General features: G+C 37.8%; 1 protein-coding gene across 2 annotated transcripts in view; it reads left to right on the plus strand.

The window, feature by feature from the left end:
• SLC7A11 (solute carrier family 7 member 11) overlaps positions 1 to 16,309 on the plus strand; it is a 100,907-nt gene that overhangs the window by 17,901 nt on the left and 66,697 nt on the right. Inside the window, exons 4-5 of one of the 2 annotated variants that reach the window (XM_003410369.4) lie at positions 3,027 to 3,152; positions 7,246 to 7,345. In XM_003410369.4, coding sequence (XP_003410417.1) covers positions 3,027 to 3,152; positions 7,246 to 7,345 — 226 coding nt within the window. The remainder of the gene's footprint in view (positions 1 to 3,026; positions 3,153 to 7,245; positions 7,346 to 16,309) is intronic. The other variant, XM_064285319.1, reaches the window with a different exon arrangement.

A 16,309-nucleotide genomic window follows, 5' to 3' on the forward strand; every position in this document is an offset into this window, starting at 1 on the left:
AAGGTGGAATTGTCAGTTCATGATATTTGATTTTGTTTTCCACTTATCTGAGAAGACTTGACTAAAAGGAATATCTCAAATAATCTTTTTATCTTTCCTTCCGTTTCAATTGTCATTGGATATGTATACTCTTTGTGGAAGTAACAATTGTTCTTTCCTCTTCTCAAATATGTAGATAATTAGATGTTACAGGAGCCCTGGTGGCTCAGTGGTTAAGAGCTTTGTTGCTAACCAAAAAGTCAGCGGTTTGAATCTACCAGCCACTCCTTCGAAACCCTATGGACCAGTTCTACTCTGTCCATAGGGTTACAATGAGTCGGAATTGACTTGATGGCAATGGGTTTGGTTTTTGGTTTTTTGGATGTTCCAAAAGGAAAAATGCCTCCCTGTTTCTCTTTCTCTCCCTCTTCCTCTCCTGTTGCTGTCCTCCCTCTTTCCTTCCTGGCTCCTTCCTCTCTTCTTCCTTTTCTCCTGTCTCCCTTCCTTCCTATACCGCAGCTCTTCTCCATTGTGTAGTACTCTCAAAGATAGAGAGTACCTTCTTTTTTCAGGATCTCACTTTAAAAGAAGACAGTGCCCATCTGTTGCTGGTGAGACCTTGAGACCAGCTTTATTTCTCTTTCAAGTCAATGTTAAATCTTCTTAATTAAAAAAAAATAATAATTCCCATATGAGGGCTCATTTATCATGGAGCTATTTGCGTGGGAAAAGGACAGGAATCACTGGATGATTGATGAAGAGGGGAACAGAGTTTCCTTAAATTAGTTTCAGTATAAAAGTGCTTCATTTTGGAGAAAGAAAAATAATTTTATTGTTTTGGCATTCCTCTGATAAAATTATGCACTTTTCCCTAAACAAGGAACCTGTTTATTTCTTCATGTTTTCTACTTCAAACATAGACAAAATATTCCTGTTAGCTTCCCAAATCAGTAGCTTATTCAAGATATTCAACTTTCTGGTGATTCTTATTGTTACTTGTTTGAGTTATTTCTTCATTAGTTACTCCTTATTAGCTTTGCATGGGATCTGTTAATCTCTTATTTTTTTCCATCTATGTATTTTTTTTTTTTTTCAAAATTGAGAATAGCTTTATTGGTTAAAAATGCTACATGTTCATTATAAAAGCAATGCAGAAGAGGAATAAGAAAACTGAAAACTATTTAGAATTTGATCTTCTCTAGGATTAAATTAATGTTTTGTTAAACATTCTTCCAGACTTTCCGGTTTCTTTCTCTTTCTGTCTCTTTCTGTATCTATGTATCCATCCGTCCATCCGTCCATCCCTCTATTGAGCCCTTTGTTACTTGTGTATTACTCAGTTATATATCATGAACATCCTTTCATGTAATAGTTAACTGCATTCTGGTTTTCATGTTTTTAAATCATTGCATGGTAACCCACTAAAAGGATATGCCTTAATCAGTCTTCCTTTAAGAGTTTAAGTTTATTCCAAAGTTTTGCTACTATATATTATGCATTGATAACATCCACAGTGATTCTGAAATTCTGATATGAGCTAGTGAATATATTAGGTGATGGAAACTATGCAGATAACTAGTGTGCATAGGGAAATCTATTCCCACTTGCAACTTGATTTATAAGTCTGTAAGTGACTTGTTTTAATCACTGAGACATTTCTTCATACATTTTTATAATTACAAAAATAGAGGGAATACAGCTTTTTAAAAATAAAGCTTATAGATAATAACTACAAACTTCCAAAAAAAGTGGTTTTGCTGTTGTTGCTGTTAACACTAGGTATAAGGTTGCAGAACGAGCAGAAAGTTGAAATTCACTGTCTAGAATTACCTCAGTCATTTTAGCGGGGTATAGGAGCCAGGGTCGTAGAAGATTACCCTGCTTCTTTGGCTAAAGATAGTTTTTCTAACTGAGGGTTCATTTCATTCATTCATTCAACAAAAATGTGTTGATTATTTATCTGGAATGGGCATGGAGCTGGATTCTAGCAATACATAGGCGAACAATGCTTGTTCTATTCTGAAGTTTCTAATGGTCTACAAAGAGAGGAGGGTAGATAAATGTGCTGCTTGGAAAACTTGTATAGCATCATCAAGAAAAATAAAGTCTCCTAGCTGCAGACCCAGTGCGCGCCCTAGTCTGGGAACTCTTTTGGACAGATTACTTATAACATTTTGCTCAAATCCCAAAACATATCTCAGAAGCCTATTCTTTTAGGGTAGCCTGATAGTCTCCTTGCTGTGCCTATTGGAAAGTGGAGAGGAAAACCAAGAAGAAAAGTGCTGGTTAAGGCTAGTAAGGAGCCGTGGTGGTGCAATGGTTAAGTTCTGTGGTTCAAGCCCACCAGTCATTCTGTGGAAGTAAAGACTGGCAATCTGCTCCTTTAAAGATTACAGCCCAGGAAACCCTACTCCGTCATATATAGTCACTATGAGTCAGAATTGACTCAACAGCACACAACAACAACAACAAGACTAGTCCTAAAGGTGAAAAACTTTTAGGACTAACTTCTCTTTGTCTTGTCCTTTTTGAGTGTAATTCACAGTGGCAGGTGGATATATATGTAACCCTTGAGGTAAGAAATAGCTGCTGTATTGAGCTAAAGACTCTAATTTAGCCATCCCATTGCATGCTATGATGACGTCAGGATTCAGCTGGAAGATACTTTTATGTAATTGCAACTCAGAGCACTATGGTATCTACCCTTGTTGACATACACTAAGGACAAGTGAGGAATTATTACTGTCCAGAAGTTTTATGCAAGGCAGTTGCTTCTTAAACTTTAGTGTACATAAAAATCACCTAGAGATCTTGTTAAAACGAAGATTCTGTTTTAGTAGGTCTGAGGGTTGTTATAGTCGGAATCGACTGGGTGGCAACTGGTTTGGGTTTGGTTTGGGGCCGGGGCTGTGATTCTGCATTTCTAACACACTCCTAGGTGACATCAACACTGCTGGTTCATGGACCACACTTTGACTAACAAGGATCTAAGATGTCTTCATTGCAATTAGGATTTCCCATTTGTAACTCCATCTATTTGTTTGCAGCTGTAGTGATGGTCCTAAATAGCATGAGTGTCAGCTGGAGCGCCCGGATCCAGATTTTCCTAACCTTTTGCAAGCTCACAGCAATTCTGATAATTATAGTCCCTGGAGTTATGCAGCTAATTAAAGGTACGGACTGAAAAGTAAATGCTTTTTAAAATACGTATCAGCTTTTGGTCTCTTCCAACACTGACTTTCACTTGTAGTAGCAGAATCCCTTAATTAGTCTCTGCTTGTGGAACTTTAACTCTATAAAAAATACTGTCGTCTAATTGATTTGAAAGGCTTCTACACTGGGGACAGGGTGAGTTAGTATTTACAGCCAAATGGCAGCAAGAGGATTAAGACTGAGCAACAAAATAAGGCATCAGTGAAATTTCTTGGTATGAACTGTTTGGAGTGAAAACTCAAAGTGTGGGGGCGGGGGGAATCACCAGTTATTTTTAACTACAGATGAATATGTACCATTATTTTTACTTTAAAATAATTCACTGCCAGTAACAAAGATTAAAAAGTGAAAGGTAGCTGGAAAATAATGGAAGATGATCATTACTCCTTACTTTATGGTTATTACTCCATTTACCTTGAGAGAAGGACAGTCAGATATGGGAATAGCTTTCCTAGAAACCAAGTATTATTTGCCCCCGCCCCAAAAAAGTTGTAAAAGCTTAAAATTTGATTAGGTTATTTTTAATGGTAAAAGTTGCATTTCTACCAAAATGTAGCACCCTTTCCTGGCATTATTTGCCTTAAAGTTTAGTATTTAACAAGAAAAGATGAGATGGTAGAGGAAGCGATGTCATGATGTCATTTAGAGTTTTAGTCGTTTTAGGGGAGAAAGCACATGCAATCAGTGGAAATTGTTGGAAGAGAAAAGTGTCTGGTGAATAATTAGTAACAGGCACTATAAAGAAAAAAAAAAAAGGTCAATTCCAACTCATAGAGACCCTATAGGACAGAGTAGAACTGGCCTATAGGGTTTCTAAGGAGTGCCTGGTGGATTTGAACTACTGACCTTTTGGTTAGCAGCTGAGCCCTTAACCACTATGCCACCAGGGTTCCAACAGGCAGTGTCAAAACCCAAACTCGTTGCTGTCGAATTGATTCTGACTCATAGAGACCCTACAGAATAGACTAGAACTGCCCCATAAGGTTTCCAAGAAGCGGAGAGAAAGACGAGAGAGATAAATTGGAAAGGAGTAACATACAACTTGGCATCTTAAGTATTTAATGTTTACATTGATACTGCCTGTTCCAAGAAACGGAATTTATAGAGAAATTTAATGAAGTTGCCAGAGAATTACTTAAGGCAAAAGGAAAAGCCAAAGTTCAGCAAAACCATGGCTGTTGGGAGAGGCATTAAACAATAACAAACACTGAAGATCAGTCACTCTGTAGCTGGGGAAAGGGAGCTGCTGTTGTCCATTTAATAAGCCTAGTGGGAGATCTTAGAGGCCTGCTGGCTGAACTTTTGCATCAAATTCAGCAATCTCAACCAACGCAGAATAAATACAGGAAAGGCTTTTAATGCTAAAGTTGACCCTGGAGGGAGACAAGTGCTCCCTCTTCTAATCCACCCTGGCCTCCACAGAGCTGGCCCCCTCACACTGTATCTGATCCATTAGAAATGTAGGTAGAATAATCTGTTCAGTTAGTGCTTTCTTTTTCTTTTGGCCCAACTCTTTAGTCTGCTGTAAGGAGTTTCTTCAGTTTTTGTAAGGTGCAGAAACCCTATGTCATTGACCGTATGTTAGTCCTAATTTAGGCTCTAAAGAATGATGTAATTTTCCCTAAATCTCAGAGTTTTTTCTTTCATTTTTCTTTTTGCTGCAATGTAGGGCAGCAGGGAGCCTTATAGGTTATAGGTAATTTTTCCCAGTTATTGATATATGTGTGCGTTGGGGTAGGTTGTCCAAATGTTATTGTATTGAGAATTCCTTGAGAGTAGAAGTCGTGAGATATCCATGAACTGTTTTTAGCACTTACTACAGACTATTACCTTAATACTTATAAATGCTTGATTTGACCAGGCCTCTTCTTCATATAGCTCACCAAATTTGAAGTAAATTTTAATATTCTGGATAGTATTCTTAGTATTTTTCTCTGGCAATTAAAAAAAAAAAAGTGATTTCCTTTATCTCTAACTTGATCACACATTTCTCACATTAATCGGAAATCCCAGAAAGAGAAGAACTTTGCAAATATAAATTGTGCATTTATTTCTACTCTAATCAGACCCTATAAATGCCTGTATGTTTTATATTTACCTATGAGGATTCGTTATGCTTTCCTGTGGATTGACTTCCATCGTTTTGGGTTCTCTGTTATTCAGCCAAAAAAATCCATGAAGTTTAGAACCATTGCTCTTTTGTAATACTCTCAAAACAACACTTTCTAAGATCTGTGCTTGAGATCTGGCCTCTGCATAATTTCAGTTCCTATTATTATTTCATGTTGCAACCTAAAGGATATTGCCCCTTTAGGCCAAAGAGACCACAAATCATGACAAAAGAATATTCAACAGATTCCCCCCCCCCCTAAATTTCAGTATTTATATAGGTCATGGAGATGCTTTTGGTAAAACAGAAGTATTTCTGAATTTATCATTTTTTAAATGAGCTTTATTTGGGAGGAAACCCTGGTGGCATAGTAGTTAAGAGCTATGGCTGCTAACCAAAAGGTTGGCAGTTTGAATCCACCAGGTGCTCCTTGGAAACTCTATGGGGCAGTTCTACTCTGTCCTGTAGGGTCACTATGAGTCGGAATTGAGTCAATGGCAATAGTTTTTTTTTTTTTTTTTGGAAATTGGATACTCTCAGGGAAAAATCATTTAGTGTATTATTCAATGTTCTCCATTTTTTATCTCAATACATTTTATATCAATATATATATTGTATCTGGGCAATGAAGGCAGCAACAGACTTTTGACTTTGAAAAGAGAGTGTTTTACATGTATCATGTACCCCCAGACCCCCTGTGTTTACTGATATGAAGACTAATTTTGAAATAAAGTCACATTTCCCATTTGGGTAATTTCATTTACTATTTCCTTTTATTGACTGACTAAATCTGATTTTTTATTTTTTAAATTATTCAAAAAGATATGTAAGGAAAAGACCAATTATGATTCACACAAGACACAGGATAGAGAACAAAATAAAAAGCGTGAAAGTGTTTAATCCACGTATTGATGAAAAATTTGTTAAAACCTATTTTAGAGTTGAGTAGAATTTGTTTCAATGAATATAGAAGGAATCAGTGCTAGTCTTTAGAAAAAAGTGTGCAAACATTTTCTGTAAAAGGCCAGATAGTAGTATTTTCAAATTTTTGACCATGTGCTTTGTTTCACAACTCCTCAACTCTGCTGTTTCAGCAGGAGTCAGTTACAGGCAATATGTAAACAAATGAGCATGGCTCTACTCCAGTGAAGAGGGAGGGGCAGACTTGGTCCCAAGGAGTATTTTGCCAACCCTTATTCTAGAAGGTAGGTGTCTAAGGAACTACAGAAGATAAACAGAAAATTAAATGATGTGTGAAGGTATTTGTGAAGTTTCTTGCCACCTCTTCATTGTGGGCAGACCCTTGGATATTTCTTTGAACTTCTTCCCAAACATTACATTCTCTTCACTTTTAAGAATTCTATGACACTTCTAAAGAATCCCTGGTGGTGTAGTGGTTAAGCACTTGGCTGCTAACCAAAAAATTGGTAGTTCGAATCCACCAACCGCTCCATGGGAGAAAGAGGTAGCAGTCTGCTTCCTGTAAAGATTTACAGCATTGGAAACCCTATGGGGCAGTTCTACTTTGTCCTCTAGGGTTGTTATAAGTTGGAATTGACTTCGCAATGACACATTTGATTTTTTTTTTTTGTGGGATCACACTTCTAAAAACCAATGAGTCTTCTTTCATGGTCAACTTCTGTCAACAGTTAAAAGTTTAGGCTTGCTCCAATAAAGAATTGTTTTTTAAATATCATTTTCCCTTTCTTATAACTTTATTGAAAGAGAAATGTAGAGTGATGTTAGTGGTGAGCATTGTACTTAATTTAGGACTCCTCTTAAACGGGTACAGTAGTAACAGATAAAGTTGACTCTGAGCAGGGAGTAAGAAATCTGGTCACTGGAAACAGTGTGGTTATAACAGTTCATCTCTTGAAATTTTTATGGTTAAAGAATGCGTAATAACTGTAAAAAGTCCTAAAATCTTTCTATTCTTATTGCAGGGCACACACAGCACTTTAAAGATGCCTTTTCAGGAAGAGATGCGAATATTATGGGATTGCCACTGGCTTTTTATTATGGAATGTATGCCTATGCTGGCTGGTAAGTCAATGCAGAGCTGGTAGGCTGTAGGGTTCATTCATTCCTTCACCTGCTTTAAGTGCCAAGTAAGTGTTAGGCAGATGTGAGTAGCCACCATCCGGTGTGATATGCTGTACTTGAAATAAGAAACATGGATTGGCCCCCTCCACCAAATAAACACTATACACCTGAATTAACAAAAATGTAACTGTCAAAGACATTACAAACAAAAACAAAAACAAATGCTGAGTCTTACAAGTCAGTTCAAATTACTTATGAGTATGTATTAGTAAGGAAACCCTGGTGGCACAGTGGTTAAGACCTACAGCTGCTAACCAAAAGGTTGGGCAGTTTGAATCTACCAGGCCCTCCTTGGAAACTCTATGGGGCAGTTCCACTCTGTCCTATAGGGTCGCTGTGAGTCAGAATCAACTTGAGAGCAGTGGGTTTTGTTTTTGGTTTTTTGGTATATATTAGTAAATATATGATAGTGACACTAGGTATTAAAAATTAGTACTTCGCTTGTCAAAATGCCTTTCATTTGAAGCTGCAGGGGTTTTTACAAATAGTGGTTAATGATTATTCTTCTTATTATGAGAAAGAGAAATAATTCGATTTAAAATTAAGTCAGATATTCCTAGGAAGTAAAATAGTACATTAAAAACAGGGAAAGAGAAAGCAAGATGATAAAATCAGGTGCATTTGACATGCTGTTACATTTTAAAGGACTTTATAGGTTCCTTAAAATTTCCCTCATCTGAAAACAAAAAATATACAGCAAAGATGAGTAAAATCACCATCTCACAGATACACTTCCTTTGATGCATGTCTGGCTGTGATAACGTCTGGTTAAACAACTGGAACTTTGTATTTAGTCCTTGATTTGTTTAGGCACTTGAAGAATGATAATCAGGATGAGAACGGGACATTTTGCTAAGCAAATCTTATTGACTCACTAGGTTTAGTTGAAATGACCGTTGTAAGAAAGCCCACTAGGTAGAAAAATATTATGTAACATCAGAAGCATTATAGTAAGGTTAGATTTCATTATTTTGGAGTAATTAATGGCAATATGTCTTTTTTACTAGTTGTAGAGCTAACAGTTGTACAGCTTTAGCTGTGAGAGTGTTCTAAGAGCTGAAAATTAATAACAGAAAACTATACTAACTGGAAAATTCTGTAAATATATTTCAAGCACAAATACAATTTCCTTCTGTTTCTTTACTTTTTAGGATCTTACCTTTCAGCTAATGCATGGAATTTAGATCTATTTCAAAATAAATTGAGTGTTTACCCTAAGAATTTCATCCAATTATGAAAAGCTAGCATTAGAGGACAATAAAGAGAGGACAGGAACTTAAAACTTTAACATAGCTTTTGAAGCGAAATATGTTTGAAGGCTGTTAGGAGACTGTAGCTCTAAGGAGACTAGGGTAAAATATTTGTATATTCCCAGAATGTTTTCTTATAGTCATCCTGTGTAAGCATTAGTCTTGAGTCCCTCAGTGTTTTTGAAGTCTTTTTATTTTTGTCCAAAGCACAATGTGGTGCTGGGCAGAGAAAAGAACTGAGTTGTGATCACAGGGTTAGTAGCAGAATTGAATATCCCATGGCTATTATTCAGCCGGTGATGAGAGCTCTGGAGCCCTGGGGCAGCAGCCAAGCTTCTAGGGAGGGTCACTGAGAGACACCAGAGCAAAGTGGGGAGGTGGTGAAAGCTTTCAGCAAGAGCCAAGTGTGGGGAGCCTGGCAATATTCAATTAAGAATGTGGGATGTGGAGATAGTCACAAAGGAGATTTGATTAATTCTGTTGAATAAAGTTCCTTTTGCCTGAAAGTACAATGTATCAGTTCCCACAGAATCTTAAAATATTCCTTTATCCTACCAACTCTCCTACCACCCAGCACTGAATATTCAGGTCGCCTGCTTTATTTTGAGCAAATTTTCTCCACTTCTGTAGGCTTTTGAGGCTTGATTGATAGAATTCTCCATGCATAAAGACCCTTTATATTTCAAATTGCTATCTTAATATTTAATTTATTGGTGCAGAACCAAAATGTCATTCTTTTTACAGGGTAAACGGGGTGTATGCGAACCTTTCTTTAGAGTTTTCTTCATTGAATCCTCATGTCCACTCCATATCCTAATGAACAGGACATTGTTGATTTCCTTATATTCTTGAGGGTTCAATCACAGTATTGGACAAGAAGGCCTAGATCTTATATAGAATGTTATCTGATACAAGTGGCTTATGTAGGGGACAGATGGTAACTATTTCTATACTAGGTTGTTGTGCTACCTGAATGCTGCTTTGTGAAGAGGTAGAAATAATCTGGTTGTTCATCTATGGCCATCAGTCTTAGAAAAAGGAAGCTATGTTTAGAAAAAGGAAGCTATGTCTTTTAGTTTGGAGATTCAGAGGAAACGTTAATATCTGGATGTAAATGGATCAAGATGGCAGCTAAAAGAAGCCCAGAGGAAGGCACATTTTTTCACTTTCCAAATGTGACCCCCTGGCTCTCTAGCTTCTATTTTGTGTCCTATAATTAAGGAACTGGGTGGTAGGATTAGAAACAGGGTACTGGGCAAATAAGCCTCTATTCCTTGTGTTGCTGCTGTGACAATGTTTGATGAAAAAGGGAGGGGAACATGGCAAATGAAATGAGACAGAAGCAGCCATTGTCATCAGAATTTACCACCTAGGGATTAAGTAAAAGCCAGAAGACTGTTGTTGTCCTGGAGGCCTTGCTCTAACTGTTAGCAATTCTGTCTCCTCCGTTTTGAATAGGAAAAAGACACTACCAAACCTTGGGAAATCTGAATAGACTAAGCTTTTGGCTATGAGAAGCACAGAGCCTTTTCAGAAGGATGAAAACTCCCTCCCAGAAACACGATGAGGGTAGAAGAAATCATTAACCCAGCCAGGTTGCAGAGCTGGGTCAGAACAGCGTTTGTATTACTGCCCAGGCCTGTATTCAGAAAAATACTTCTGCCATTCCCCCTTGTGGCCCTGGGGAATGCAACCAATTTCAAACCCTTATCCTGATCCAAAGCTAAATGTTGCTTGGTGGAATTTTTTTCTTTTTTTTAAAACTCTGTAATAGAAAATAGTTTTTCTATGTCTTTCTCTTTTTTCTCTCCATTTTAAATTTTATCCTCAATGGATTTAGCTTTCTAAAGCCCCTGCAGAGATTATTTTGTACCATTGTGTCAAATCTAATCTAAAGAATAAGCTTCTTTTAAAAGTAATTCCCATAGTTGGGTACTGGGCTGCACTGCCAGCTTTGCCAGGCCTTTTATACACAATCATGGAGAAGCTGAAACAATGGGTCTTGAGAATGTTCTCAAGAGACCTTGAGGAGAGATGTAAACCAAAGACGATACTATGGACTCCTTGCTGGAGACTAGGAGAGCATAAAGGTGTTTGTCCCACAGGATGTGAATGTTTGGGTTAAAATAAGAAGCTTCTTCCTTCCCACCCCCCACCAGCCCCAACTCCTTTCCTTTTCTCTATTCTCTGGAGCTAGGGCAAATATTTGAAACTGTGTTCCCTTTTTTTTTTTTTTTTGTAAATATTTCCTTTCTTGCTTTAACGGTGTTGAAAAAGACTAGTCTTTTAAAAACTGTTAAGAAGGAACTGTCTATTTTTGACATGAGAAATCTAGAAATATCGCTCTTTTTTCCCCCCTGTAATTCCTATTGCCTTGGGCTTATAACAAATACATCAAATCACTTGGAGTGCATATTCCAGGTATAAGTATCGATTGGTGCTTGCTTTCCTGATATAACTATAGCCTCTCTTTTCAGAAATGTGTATTCTAGTCATTAAAAAAAAAATTCTTAGCTGCTAACTTTTCAAGTCACCATTATTGCTTAGCTATTCACATACTTCTGCTTAAAGCATAGCTCTTAAAGAGTAGACACTTTAGCTTTGAACAGCGACTGCCCATTTGTGAATTTAAATGGAATTTTAACAATGATAGAGTAAGACAGGTCTCCTCACCTTTGTTTTAGGTTATGAGAGACTTTAAATATATTAAGGTCTGATGGGCTAATATCCCAGCCATTTGGTTTTAGACTGCAGATAATTCATACCTAGAGACTCTTGTATACCTTTGTGGAAGGTTATTTTACCTTCTAAGGAAAAATAAGAGGACAAAGCAGTACATACATTGAGAATATGTCTTTTTGTTTTGTGAAAATGTCCTAAGAAATGAAAAAGTTAGAAAGGACTTTGTCTTTAGATGTTTAGCTCTTCCTATTGAGATTCCTTTGTACTCTCATTTTTATAATCCAGTTCTTTGTATAAGCTTATTGGAGGAAGGAGTCTGCTTCATCCTTACAGCTTGGAGCCATGAGAATAATCAGTGCTCTAAAGGGTCCCCAAACCAAAACCAAATCAAACCCATTGGCGTCAAGCCAACTGTGACTCATAGCAACCCTATAGGACAGAGTAGAACTCTCCCATAGGGTTTCCAAGGAGCAGCTGGTAGATTCAAACTGCTGACCTTTTGGATAGCAGCCGAAGGCTTAACCACTGCACCACCCAGGCTTTAACCAGCAGTCCTTTTAGGTTAGAAAAAGAAGTCATGGATGCAAGGGGTAGAGTCACAGAGTGAAGGAAAGGAATCTGAATTTCTCTAGGGCCATAAATTTAGGGTAATATTTGTAATCCTAGGAAACTTGAAAGTGAAAGAATGTGTGTCTAGAATGTTTCTTGTCATGTAGGAGACCCAGAAAAGTGTTCAGAACTTGGGAAAAGTTCAAAATATTCTCCTCTCTAGTTGTCAACTTAGAATGTACTGTCCCTAAAATTAACTGACTAAATATACAAAAAAAGAGAAATAGCCACTCTGCAGTATTGTGACTTGTGGTTATTTGGGATACATGCTGGTAACAATGAACTGAAATGAAGAAGTATGAAGTGAGAATTTATTATGTTTTATCCCATTTTCGCTTCCTTCTTACCTGCTTCATCTATATCTACGAAGACAATAATGGTTCCATAAAACTGAGAAGTGGCGTAGTGGTTAAGAGCCACTTCTGCTACCAAAAGTTGGCAGTTCAAATCCACCAGCTGCTCCTTGGAAACCCTATGGGGCAGTTCTACTCTGTTCTTTAGGGTTGCTATGAGTTGGAATCGACTCGATGGCAATGGGTTTGGTTTTTTTTGGTTTTAAAACTGAGAAATGCTATGGTAGTACTTAAGTTGTACTATGTTTTGGTTGATGTATTTCTACCACTAAAATTTGAACTTCCAGGAAGCAAAGTCTACCTTGTACTTAATTTCTGTTCCTAGTCTCTTTGCCACATCTTAGCTATAGAATGCTAAACTGTTGCTCATACATGTGTATGACTGGTTTCTCACACCTCTGTGCTCAGGTGCTCATTATGTGTTCTGTGCTCATATAGGGTCGCTATGAGTTGCAATTGACTAGATGGCGTTGGGTTTGGTTTTTGGGTTTTGTGCTCATATGCTTATACCATTTCACCAGGGCTAAATGTTAAGCATTCATTTTTTTTTAAAACCTAGAATTTTTTTTAAATAATTTTTATTGTGCTTTAAGTGAAAGTTTACAAATCAAGTCAGCCTTTCACACAAAAACCCAGATACACCTTGCTACACACTCCCAATTACTCTCCCCCTAATGAGACAGCCTGCTGTCTCCCTCCACTCTCTCTTTTCGTGTCCTTTTTGCCAGCTTCTAACCCCCTCCACCCTCTCATCTCCCCTCCAGGCAGGAGAAGCCAACATAGTCTCAAGTGTCCACCTGATCCAAGAAGCTCACCCCTCACCAGCATCCCTCTCCAACCCATTGTCCAGTCCAATCCATGTCTGAAGAGTTGGCTTCGGGAATGTTTCCTGTCCTGGGCCAACAGAAGTTCTGGGGGCCATGACCACCGGGGTCCTTCCAGTCTCAGTCAGACCATTAAGTCTGGTCTTATGAGAATTTGGGGTCTGCATCCCACTGCTCTCCTGCTCCCTCAGGGGTTCTCTGTTGCATTCCCTGTCAGGGTAGTCATCAGTTGTAGCCAGGCACCATCTAGTTCTTCTGGTCTCAGGATGATGTAGTCTCTGGTTCATGTGGCCCTTTCTGTCTCTTCGGCCAGTAATCACCTTGTGCCCTTGGTGTTCTTCATTCTCCTTTGATCCAGGTGGGTTGAGACCAATTGATGCATCTTAGATACCTGCTTGCTAGCATTTAAGACCCCAGAAGCTACTCTTCAAAGTGGGATGCAGAATGTTTTGTTAATAGATTTTATTATGCCAATCGACTTAGATGTCCCCTGAAACCATGGCTCCCAGACCCTTGCCCCTGCTACGCTGGTCTTCAAAGCATTCAGTTTATTCAGGAAACTTCTTTGCTTTTGGTTTAGTCCAATTGTGCTGACCTCCCCTGTATTGTGTGCTGTCTTTCCCTTCACCTAAAGTGGTTCTTATCTACTATCTAATTAGTGAATACCCCTCTCCCAGCCACCCACCCTCCCTCCCTCCCTCCCTCCCTGCTCGAGTAACCACAAAAGAATGTTTCCTTCTCAGTTTAAACTATTTCTAAAGTTCTTATAATAGTGGTCTTATACAATATTTATCCTTTTGCAACTGACTAATTTCACTCAGCATAATGCCTTACAGGTTTCTCCATGTTATGAAATGTTTCACAGATTCCTCACTGTTCTTTAACGATGCATAGTATTCCGTTGTGTGAATATACCATAATTTATGCATCCATCCTTTGATGGGCACCTTGGTTGCTTCCATCTTTTTGCTATTGTAAACAGTGCTGCAATAAACATCGGTGTGCATATATCTGTTCCTGTAAAGGCTCTTATTTCTCTAGGATATATTCCAAGGAGTGGCATTGCTGGATCGTATGATAGTTCTATTTCTAACTTTTTAAGGAAGTGCCAAATCGACTTCCAAAGTGTTTGTACCATTTGACATTCCCACCAGCAGTGTAGAAGTGTTCCAATCTCTCCACAGCCTCTCCAACATTTATTATTATGTGCTTTTTGGATTAATGCCAGCCTTGTTGGACTGAGATGAAATCTCATTATAGTTTTGATCTGCATTTCTCTAATGGCTAATGATCGTGAACATTTCCTCATATATCTGTTAGCCACCTGAATGTCTTCTTTAGTGAAGTGTCTATTCATATCTTTTGCCCATTTTCTAATTGGGTTGTCTTTTTGCAGTTGAGTTTTTGCAGTGCCATGTAGATTTTAGAGATCAAGCGCTGATCAGAAATGTCATAGCTAAAAACTTTTTCCCAGTTTGTAGGTAGTCTTTTTACTCTTTTGGTGAAGTCTTTGGATGAGCGTAAGTGTTTGATCTTTTGGAGCTCCCAGTTATCTAGTTCTTCTACATTCTTTATAATGTTTTCTCTACTGTTTGTGCCATGTATTAGGGCTCCTAACGTTGTTCCTATTTTTTCTTCCATGATCTTTATCGTTTTAGATTTTATATTTAGGTCTTTGATCCATTTTCAGTTAGTTTTTGTGCATGAAATGAGGTATGGGTCTTGTTTCATTTTTTTTTTGCAGATGGATATCCAGTTATACCAGCACCATTTGTTAAAAAGACTGTCTTTTCCTCATTTAACTGTTTGGGGCCTTTGTCAAATATCAACTGCTCATATGTGGATGGATTTATGTCTGGATTCTCAATTCTGTTCCATTGGTCCATGTATCTGTTGTTGTACCAGTACCAGGCTGTTTTGACTACTGTGGCGGTATAATAGGTTCTAAAATCAGATAACGTAAGGCCTCCCACTTTGTTCTTCTTTTTCAGTAATGCCTTATTTATCCATGGCCTCTTTCCCTTCCATATGAAATTGGTGATTTGTTTCTCCATCTCATTAAAGAATATCCTTGGGATTTGGATTGGAATTGCATTAAATGTATAGATTGCTTTTGGAAGAATAGACATTTTTATAATGTTAAGTCTTCCTATCCACAAGCAATTTATGTTCTTCCACTTATGTCTCTTTTGGTTTCTTGCAGAAGTGTACTGTAGTTTTCTTTGTATAGGTCTTCTACATCTCTGGTAAGATCTATTCCTAAGTATTTTATCTTCTTGGGGGCTACTGTAAATGGCATTGATTTGGCGATTTCCTCTTCGATGTTCTTTTTGTTGGTGGAGAGGAGTCCAAGTGATTTTTGTATGTTTATCTTGTATCCCAATACTCTGCTGAACTCTGCTATTAGTTTCAGTAGTTTTCTGGAGGATTCCTTAGGGTTTTCTGTGTATAAGATCATGTCATCTGCAAATAGAGATACTTTGACTTCTTCCTTGCTGATCTGGATGCCCTTTATTTATCTAGCCTAATTGCTCTGGCTAGGACTTCCAGCACAGTGTTGAATAAGAGTTGTGATAAAGGGCATCCTTGTCTGGTTCCCAATTTCAGTGGGAATGTTTTCCGGCTGTCTGCATTTAGGGTGATGTTGGCCGTTGGCTTTGTATAAATGCCCTTTATTATGTTGAGAAATTTTCCTTCTATTCCTATTTTCCTAAGAGTGTTTATCATGAATGAGTATTGAACTTTGTCAAATGCCTTTTCTGCATCAGTTGATAAAATCATGTGATTCTTGTCTTTTGTTTTATTTATGTGGTAAAAAAAACAGACATGTGGTAGATTACATTAATTGTTTTTCTAATGCTGAATCATCCCTGCATACCTGGTATGAATCCCACTTGGTCATGGTCAATTATTTTTTTCATATGTTGTTAAATTCTATTGGCTAGAATTTTGTTGAGGATTTTTGCATCTACATTCATGAGGGATATAGGTCTATAATTTTCTTTTCTTGTGGTGTCTTTACCTGGTTTTGGTATCAGGGATATGGTGGCTTCATAGAATGAGTTTGGTAGTATTCCATCCTTTTCTGTGAAACCTTTAGTAATAGTGGTGTTAACTCTTCTCTGAAAGCTTGCTAGAACTCTGCAGTGAAGCCGTCCGGACCATGGCTTTTTTTTGTTGGGAGTT

This window comes from Loxodonta africana, chromosome 5, assembly GCF_030014295.1.
Source record: "Loxodonta africana isolate mLoxAfr1 chromosome 5, mLoxAfr1.hap2, whole genome shotgun sequence".
Classification (NCBI taxonomy): Eukaryota; Metazoa; Chordata; class Mammalia; order Proboscidea; family Elephantidae; genus Loxodonta; species Loxodonta africana.